Source organism: Bacillus rossius, chromosome 8 (assembly GCF_032445375.1).
Source record: "Bacillus rossius redtenbacheri isolate Brsri chromosome 8, Brsri_v3, whole genome shotgun sequence".
Taxonomy (NCBI): domain Eukaryota; kingdom Metazoa; phylum Arthropoda; class Insecta; order Phasmatodea; family Bacillidae; genus Bacillus; species Bacillus rossius.
In genome coordinates, this window is record NC_086336.1 from 67,166,849 (window position 1) to 67,176,632 (window position 9,784).

The 9,784-nt window shown below is 46.9% G+C and overlaps 1 protein-coding gene across 2 annotated transcripts; it reads left to right on the plus strand.

Annotated features, from left to right (window-relative positions):
* Positions 1 to 1,878: 1,878 nt before the first annotated feature.
* Positions 1,879 to 9,484, plus strand: LOC134535173 (leucine-rich repeat-containing protein 23-like). Of its 2 annotated transcripts, none has more exons than XM_063374184.1 (4): positions 1,879 to 2,408; positions 5,071 to 5,424; positions 6,746 to 6,925; positions 8,991 to 9,484. In XM_063374184.1, exons 1-4 carry the CDS (start codon positions 2,025 to 2,027, stop codon positions 9,210 to 9,212), a joined length of 1,140 nt encoding a protein of 379 aa, XP_063230254.1. In that variant the 5' UTR covers positions 1,879 to 2,024; the 3' UTR covers positions 9,213 to 9,484. The 2 variants fall into 2 exon arrangements, with proteins under 2 accessions (XP_063230254.1, XP_063230255.1); XM_063374185.1 differs by having other exon boundaries at positions 5,161 to 5,424.
* The last annotated feature ends 300 nt before the right edge of the window (positions 9,485 to 9,784 follow it).

Consider the following 9,784-nt stretch of genomic DNA (forward strand, 5'->3'; position numbering starts at 1 on the left):
CCAGATTATATATTCTTCTCACTCACAGGAGTTGACAATTTCTGATTTAATGTTAACTTATTTACTTCTTATTCTTATGCTCTTCTTCTCTACATATTATATGTTAACGAACACGGAAGTAATACGAAAAATCGTTTGGCCAGGCAAGTTGATAACATGTGTTCATATCACCTGGAATTAACAAGAATACGTCATTCTGGGATCCACTAATAGCGCTCAGGATTGTGTTTCGATGCGATTATTCTTGCTTTACGAATTTTCTATTATTTAGGGCCTTTGTGCATGGACAACCACAAATTTTGTTTCTTGTCTGCACAGCAAAATAACTTTTTTGTTATAGTTAAGTTCAATGATAATTTCTTGTTGATGTGTTGGCATCATGCTTTAATTATTTATTTTTTTTAGCAATATTTACTACATTATTAAATTTTTACGATTCTTCCTAGCGAGTTATTTTCAAGTTTTTTTCCTTTATAAACAGTTGCAATTTGTTTTTTTCTAACCAGTTGACTTCCAATACAGAACATACACTCACTCCATAGACTAATAGCTCCACGTGTCAACCATACCTCTATGAATTATTTGACCTTTTCAACCATTTATATTGTACAAAAGCTGTTACAATATAATACTTGCTTAAAAAATACATGCGGCGGAATTATGAAACCTAATCATTGACAATGGGTTTTTTTTATTTTTTTTTGTTGGTAAGATGTTGGATGTCATATAAAAAGCGGAGGTATGCGCCACTTTACCCTGGGCGTACAGCAGCACTGAGTTGATCCTATAACCGCCATGATTTGTCGTGCTTCATTCTCTCTAGCTCGTGCTCCGTCACGGACTCTTCCAATATATTTGCAAACACGCTTGAGGATTCCCTTTACCAGGGGGATGACAGTAGATAGGACAAACTGAAGCCTTAAAAATTGGATCATACCATGTTTCACCAAACATCGGGAAAAATAGATTACAAGTTTTGATCTCTTTAGTTTATTACATGTCCAGTTGTTATTAATTTGTGTTAATCTAAGTTGCTGTTACAGTACTAGAAATTACTTCTATTCTAATTATAAATAGTTTCTTGTGATGCCATTTTTTATAATTTTGTTGGGTTTGATTCTCTGTTCTGTGGTCGAGCTTCGAGCTATCATACGGCCATCTTTGTATTGCCTCGTGGTAATAATGGGATTTGAAAGTAAAAGCGTATATTTTTAAAATGTCACTTAAAACTAGGTGCTGCGTGCAGGGGCGTAGGGAAGGGGGGGGGGGATCATAGGGATCCATCCCTTCCCCCCCCCCCCCCCCCCCGAAATGTGTGGAAGGTTTTTTTTTTTACCCGAGTTGATTTTGTAATTTGTGTTATTTTAATATTCAAAATCAATAATGTTTACAGCAGAACAATATTCAATGTTATATTATGAAAACTGCTAAAATAGCACCATTTTGCACGTAAAAATCCAAATTTTTCCGGGGGAGGACCCCCGGACCCCCCGCTTCGTAAAGGGGGGTGGGTTAATAGCCAAATGTTTCCCCCCCCCCAAAATAAAATCCTGGCTACGCCCCTGGCTGCGTGGCATATTGCCGAAAACGAAAATTAGAGAGCACGTTGGCCTGTCGTTCCACAGATTACCTGCAGAACCTACAAGGTATGTTTTATAAACCTAATGTGCTAACCTGACTTCCATGCGTACTGTTTTGAGAAAAAAATACCGAGTCCTGTTAAATTTGATCTGTCACGCGCCAAACCTTCTTCAGGTTGTATTCGGCTGTAATTTTTTTTTTCGTTGTCAAGTTGCAAAGAAATGGTATGATCGCCAAGGGTTTTGTTTACAAATTCAAGCGAACGATCATTACCATGGGAGTGGCGCCTCTCCCTTTACTTACTCTATGGAGGATTCGGATAATATGTTGAAACCACGTAGACGCGCTTGACGTTAACTGCTGCTGGAAGGATATTTTGTTTTTATCCGTGAGCGTGTGGTGGAGGTAGGGTCTAGCGCCAGGGGAGAGGCGAAGCGGCCGAGATGTCTGACGAGGAGCTGGAAGACATGGGCGAGGAAGAGGAAGAGGATGACGAAGAGGCGGCGAAGGAGCAGGAGGAGGAGGAGAAGGTGGAGGACGAGGAGGCGGCCAAGAAGGAAGAGGAGGTGGAGGACGAAGAGCTGGAAGCGGGGGAACCGGGGGTGGGACAAGAGGCGGCGGAGGTGGAGGAGCAGCGCGCGCTGACCCTGGAGGAGGCCAAGGACGGGCTCGCGAACCTGGGGCGCGCGGCCTCGGGTCTGCAGCACGCCTACCTCCTGGCCAAGGTCAGCGACCTGCGGCTCACCGACGTGTCGGCGCTGCAGGTCTTCCGCCACCTGCTGTTCGTCGACGTGAGCGGCAACCTGCTGCGCGACGACGCCTTCCAGGTCAGGCGTCAGGCGGCGCGGCGAGGCGAGGCGCCGGCAATATTCTTAGGTAAATATGTAGTTGGGCTATATGTGTTAAAAAAATTTATAAAATCCGAAAATACTTTTATTATATGCTCTTTCACTTCCTCTTTTCATTAAACCCGGCAGAGATAAGAAATTCCAAATACTTTAGGAGATATCGAATTTTTTTAATTTTCATCACAATACCTGTGCATTCATGCGGCGTGGACCATTGTTTCTTGTTTACGAGTATGAATTTTTTTTTCTTGCGGTGTTCACCATTGTTTACCCGCCTCTAACTTAGGTGAGTTTTTAACGTTTAAAATTTTAATGTTTTATTTGTTATTTGGATATTGTTGTGCAAGTAATAAGTAAAAAAAAATTACGTGAGTTCCTACTGTTCATCCTTTGTCCCGGTTTGTTTGGTCAGGTCAGTTACATTATAAATACTTTAAAACTAAATAACCATTAAAATTAATACATATTATTTTTAATGTCCACATAGTTTGAAAATATGTATAATGTAACTGACCTGACCTAATCGACCATTTTAATTAATTGGGCATTCACGAACACACGGCATGGTCGAATGATTGCACAGGTCTTGTATTGCAAAATAAGAACGGCGATATCTCCTGAAGTATTTGTAATTTGTTATCTCCGCCGGGTTTTATGAAATGAGGAAGTTAAAAGCATAGAATAAAAGTATTTTCGGAATTTTAAATTATTTTTTTTTTTAACAAATATCGCCCAACTACATATTTACCTTCTTACGTCGCGGCTTCCCCGTGAATAACATAATAACATTTCGAAAATACTTTTAGTGAATACTAAATACGTTCCTCTGTTCACCCTGAAAACAGCGTTTCTAAATTTCTACTGGTTCCAGCAGTTAAGCGGTAGTCACCATGTTGTGCTTTAATTGCATAGCACGTAACCTGACGTACAAAAATTAATTATTACGTTCGATACACGTAACGACAATTAATTTTATACGTCATGTTAGGTGCTAACGCATTTAACATGTCGGCGATTCGCGACTATTACTGCTATTTAAAAAAAAAAAATCCCTGTCTAGTTTTGACGCTTGGGTTTGGATGCACGGTAGGAACTCGCGTATTTTTTTTTTTTAATTATTGTTTACATTCCACTGAATCACAATATCTGAATACAAAATACGCACATTCTTATTTACGTATAACCGCAGGTTCGGCGACGCAATCAAAGTACAAGGCGACGGCCGCTGCAACTGCATAGACCATCTGACGTGACCTATAAACGGTATTTTTCTCAGCCATCAATAAGGATTTAGAAACGCTGTGTTCAGGGTGAATAAAGTAACGCCTATTATCTTTGAAAGATTTGTGCAATAGGAGTGCATGATTTGATGTAAGCTTTTGGACATACGCCATTGCTAAGCACATGTATGTCTGTAGAAGAAAACTACAAAAAACACTAATGACGAAAAACACAAATTAAGCAAAAAATTGCTGTTGTCAGGATTTAACACCACACAATACTCCACAACATGAATATGGTCAACAAACAAAGAAAAACAAACAAAAATGGACTAACAGAACGAAAAAAAAACCACGAATGCTGACAGCACAAAAATACCGAACCCAAAACATTCAGCACAACATTTGAAACGAGACAAAAACACAGCAAAACGAAAAGACGAAAGTAACGCATTTAGCATTAAAAAAAAAAAGTATTTTTGTAATGTTATTATTTGACTACGGAAAAGCCGCGATGTAAGTATTTTACCTGCGGCATGACTCGCAGGGGCTCCAACAGCCGCTCCGCTGTCGGACAGTCGGGAAGGAGCCAGGTGAACTTAGACGTGGCCACGGGTCAGACCACTGCCATTGTGCAATGTTTACAACGTACGAAACCGAGAACACCAAAAGTCGATAAGTGGTCATATGTTTTAACTTATGAGAATAAGCACAATGAAAATTGATCACAAATCTTAGCAAGAAAAATTAGGCTTGAAAAATCCTTGCTTGTCTCTTTTTTTAGCACTAAAATTTTTTTTTGGAAGTTCAAACTTTTCTCTATCATAGAAACAATATCTGTTATTTTATATTACTGATAAAAGTTTTTATTGTTTTTTTTTTGACGTGATAACGTCTTATAAATCCATGAACAACGGCTGCACGTACGAAAAAGCGTGAATCACAGTCAAGTTCCGCCTGAGCCGAGCGTGGAAGAACCGGCCAACCACCGTGCGAGAAAATCTTCCATAATATCAAAACAGGTTTAGGGCGGGCCTTTTTTAAAAGCAAGCAATTTGAAAAAATTTGATTTATTCGTCCAATTTCGTCATTTTTAAATTAACAAATTTAATGACATTGATTTGATTTCAGTTTATTTCTATAACTAACTGTTCGTGAATATAAGTATTTAGACAAATTATTTAAATTAAATTTGCAAAAAACTGTAAATAATATTTGAAAATTAAAAATAATGCAATTTTTCATCAATGTTTTCTTGTGACGTTATCACGTGAAATTATCGTTCGTAAACCGACTTTACAGACAACACCCCTTCCCACCTATCTTTTTTTTGTGAGTTACGTTTCTGCTGGTGCGTTGAACTCTCCGTCGCAGTCTCCAGGGTAGAGACGGCAGCCGGAGCGCAGACGTGGTGGGCTCAGGTGCTGGCGAAGATGGCGCAGCTGCTGAGCATCCAGGCGGCGGGGAACCGCCTGACGAGCCCCTACCTGCCGCCCATGGGCCTCCTCCAGGTGCTGGCAGTCAGCGACAACCCCCTGACCTCGGCGGCTGGAGTGGAGCACCCGCTGCTGGAGTGCCTGGAGCTGAGCCGCTGCGGCCTCCAGGAGCTTTCCGGCCTGGAGGCGGACAGCCTGCCGCGCCTCAGGACCCTGGAGCTGCGTGGCAACTCGCTGGCCTCCGTCTCCGGCCTGCGCCTGGAGGCTCTGGAGGGCCTGTACCTGGCGGCCAACTCCATCGCGCGGCTGGAGGGGCTGGAGGCGCTGCCCAGCCTCCAGGTCAGCTCCGTGCTTCAGCCGTTTCCAGGCCTTCGACTCAGGGGTGGATCCAGCGTTTGCTGTCAGGGGGGGGGGGGGGGGGGCAATGTAGGTTTCAAAAGTATTTAAAATGGGAGAGTCCGGGGGTCCACCCCACGGAAAAATTATAGGTTTGTTGGCGCGGCGTATAGATGGGGAGGGGGGTTGGTTGTGGTCGTACTGCAACTCTCCTCACTCCACCCTCCACTCCAGTAATGGGACAGCCCAGCTTGTCTCCCGCCACCCCCTTCTAACCCAAGCTACGATTTCCCTTGGGCTCAGGACAGCTGTAAAGTTGAAGGATGAAGGAAACATGCCCAGAGTGAAGTTACTCTGTGTCAATGTGGCACACAGTTATCGATATTTCGGTTTCATGTAAGACATTGCGTGGGTCTTTATATGTATTTGGCTACATCATCGATTTTGCTTCCCTGGGTGAAAAGGAGAGGGGGGCGATTGCCCCTATCGCCCCTCCCCCCCCCCCTTCTTTGTATCCGCGCCTGCTTCAACTATGTACCGGGAGTTTCGTGCCAAAAGGTTGTTCTGAGAACACGAATTTCAGCTATTTCCACTCTCCTGCGTCAGGCCTTTGACTATGTACCGGGAGTTTCATGCCTAAAGGTTGTTCTGAGAACACGTAATTCAGCTATTTTCACTCTCCTACGTCAGTCCTTTGACTATGTACCGGGAGTTTCATGCCTAAAGGTTTTTCTGAGAACACATATTTCAGCCATTTCCACTCTCCTGCGTCAGGCCTTTGACTATGTACCGGGAGTTTCATGCCTGAAGATTGTTCTGAGAACACATATTTCAGATAATTTCACTCTCCTACGTCAGGCCTTTGACTATGTACCGGGAGTTTCATGCCTAAAGGTTGTTCTGAGAACACGTATTTCAGCCATTTTCACTCTCCTGCGTCAGGCCTTAGACTATGTTCCGGGAATTTTTATGCCTAAAGGTTGATCTGAGAACACGTATTTCAGCTGTTTCCACTCTCCTGCGTCAGGCCTTTGACTGTGTACCGGGAGTTTCATGCCTGAAGGTTGTTCTGAGAACACGTATTTCAGCTATTTTCACTCTCCTACGTCCGGCCTTAGACTATGTACCGGGAGTTTCATGCCTAAAGGTTGTTCTGAGAACACGTATTTCAGCTATTTCCACTCTCCTGTGTCAGGCCTTTGACTACGTACCTGGAGTTTCATGCCAAAAGGTTGTTCTGAGAACACGTATTTTAGTTATTTTCACTCTCCTGCGTCAGGCCGTGTGGACCGTGTGACCATGTGGACCGTGTGGACCGCCCCAGGTGCTGCACCTGCGTGACAACCCGCTGACCTCGCTGGACGGACTGCCCGCCTCCCTGGCGGCGCTGCGCTACCTCAACGTGCGCGGCTGCCGGCTGGCCGCGGCCAGAGAGACACGCAAGCTGGCGGCGCTGCCCGCGCTCCAGGTGCTGGTGGTGGCCGGCAACCCCTTCGCCGGCGGGGTGAGTCCCGTCGACCCACTGCACTCCAGGCCTTCCTGCCACGCCTCAGCAGGCAGGACAAGTGTTATGAGTGGTGTTGACGGGTGTGCAGGAGGCAGAAGAGGAAGAGGAGCACTACCGGCTGGAGGTGCGGGCCTTCCTGCCATGCCTCAGGAGGCTGGACAAGTGTTATGAGTGTTGTTGACGGGTGTGCAGGAGGGAGAAGAGGAAAAGTAGGACTACCGGCTGGAGGTGCAGGGCTTCCTGCCACGCCTCAGCAGGCTGGACAAGTGTTATGAGTGGAGTTGACGGGTGTGCAGGACGAAGAAGAGGAAGAGGAGGACTACCGGCTGGAGGTGCGGGCCTTCCTGCCATGCCTCAGCAGGCTGGACAAGTGTTATGAGTGTTGTTGACGGGTGTGCAGGAGGTAGAAGAGGAAGAGGAGGAATACCGGCTGGAGGTGCAGGCCTTCCTGCACGCCTTAGCAGGCAGGACAAGTGTCATGAGTGGTGTTGACGGGTGTGCAGGAGGAAGAAGAGGAAGAGGAGGACTACCGGCTGGAGGTGCTGGCCTTCCTGCCATGCATCAGGAGGCTGGACAAGTGTTATGAGTGGAGTTGACGGGTGTGCAGGACGTAGAAGAGGAAGAGGAGGACTACCGGCTGGAGGTGCTGGCCTTCCTGCCATGCCTCAGGAGGCTGGACAAGTGTTATGAGTGTTGTTGACGGGTGTGCAGGAGGGAGAAGAGGAAGAGGAGGAATACCGGCTGGAGGTGCAGGCCTTCATGCCACGCCTCAGCAGGCAGGACAAGTTTTATTAGTGGTGTTGACGGGTGTGCAGGAGGAAGAAGAGGAAGAGGAGGACTACCGGCTGGAGGTGCTGGCCTTCCTGCCATGCCTCAGGAGGCTGGACAATTGTTATGAGTGATGTTGACGGGTGTTCAGGAGGAAGAAGAGGAAGAGGAGGACTACCGACTGGAGGTGCTGGCCTTCCTGCCATGCCTCAGGAGGCTGGACAATTGTTATGAGTGATGTTGACGGGTGTGCAGCAGGAAGAAGAGGAAGAGGAGGACTACCGACTGGAGGTGCTGGCCTTCCTGCCATGCCTCAGGAGGCTGGATGATTGTTATGAGTGTTGTTGATGGGTGTGCAGCAGGAAGAAGAGGAAGAGGAGGACTACCGACTGGAGGTGCTGGCCTTCCTGCCATGCCTCAGGAGGCTGGATGATTGTTATGAGTGTTGTTGATGGGTGTGCAGGAGGAAGAAGAGGAAGAGGAGGACTACCGTCTGGAGGTGCTGGCCTTCCTGTCACGCCTCAGCAGGCTGGACAAGTGTTACATGTGGTGTTGATGGGTGTGCAGGAGGAAGAAGAGGAATAGGAGGACTACCGACTGGAGGTGTTTGCCTTCCTGCCACGCCTCAGGAGGCTGGACAAGTGTTACATGTGGTGTTGATGGGTGTGCAGGAGGAAGAAGAGGAAGAGGAGGACTACCTACTGGAGGTGTTGGCCTTCCTGCCATGCCTCAGGTGCTGGACGATTGTTATGAGTGTTGTTGATGGGTGTGCAGGAGGAAGAAGAGGAAGAGGAGGACTACCGTCTGGAGGTGCTGGCCTTCCTGCCACGCCTCAGCAGGCTGGACAAGTGTTACATGTGGTGTTGACGGGTGTGCAGGAGGAAGAAGAGGAAGAGGAGGACTATCGGCTGGAGGTGCTGGCCTTCCTGCCACGCCTCAGCAGGCTGAACAAGTGTTATGAGTGTTGTTGATGGGTGTGCAGGAGGGAGAAGAGGAAGAGGAGGACTACCGGCTGGAGGTGCTGGCCTTCATGCCACGGCTCAGGAGGCTGGACAAGTGTTATGAGTGGTGTTGATGGGTGTGCAGGAGGAAGAAGAGGAAGAGGAGGACTACCGACTGGAGGTGTGGGCCTTCCTGCCATGCCTCAGGAGGCTGGACGATTGTTATGAGTGTTGTTGATGGGTGTGCAGGAGGAAGAAGAGGAAGAGGAGGACTACCGACTGGAGGTGTTGGCCTTCCTGCCATGCCTCAGGAGGCTGGACGATTGTTATGAGTGTTGTTGATGGGTGTGCAGGAGGAAGAAGAGGAAGAGGAGGACTACCGACTGGAGGTGCTGGCCTTCCTGCCACGCCTCAGGAGGCTGGACAAGGTGGCAGTGGACGAAGAGGAACTGGAGCAGGCTCGAGAACTGCGCGCTGAGCTGGAGGAGGCGGACCAGGAGGAGGCGGACCAGGAGGCCGAGTCTCAGGCGGATGACGTCGGCGATGGCGACGACGATGGCGACGAGTCACCGTAGCTGTATCTGTCCTCTTCTGCATCTCCAGACACTCGTGGTTCTTTAACGATATATACAAAATGAAGCCAATAGTATATAGGTTGGCATGTAGAGGTGGTGGGACCAAACTTGAACTCAACTCATGACATGGAGCGAAATAGCCTATCAATGTAGTCCATTTTTATATCCCAAAACTAGCATTGTTTTTTTTTACTATATTGGTGCAATCTCATCTGTAGGAGTGTGTGTAGAATTGTAATTTTTCTAAATCAAAAATAAAATAATTAATGGATTAACTTTGCTATTTCATCAGAATCTTGAATATTAATGCTGGCCTTGCATTACTCTGCAAGCTGGAAGGTCTTCCATTCATTTGTGTTATTTCCGTTCTGATTGGAATCTTCAAGGAGGTGGCTGCAAGGACTACTGCTTCTTCCAGGATATGTCCCTTCCAACCCTAAGTACTGGTAAATGGCGAACATTTGAGGACGCCATTCACCAGTGAGAGATCCCGGATGTGACTCGTGGTAGGACCAACCTGAGGTCTCACGAGGCTGTAGCAGACACAAGCAGTGGGTCCGCTCCTTAGGTCT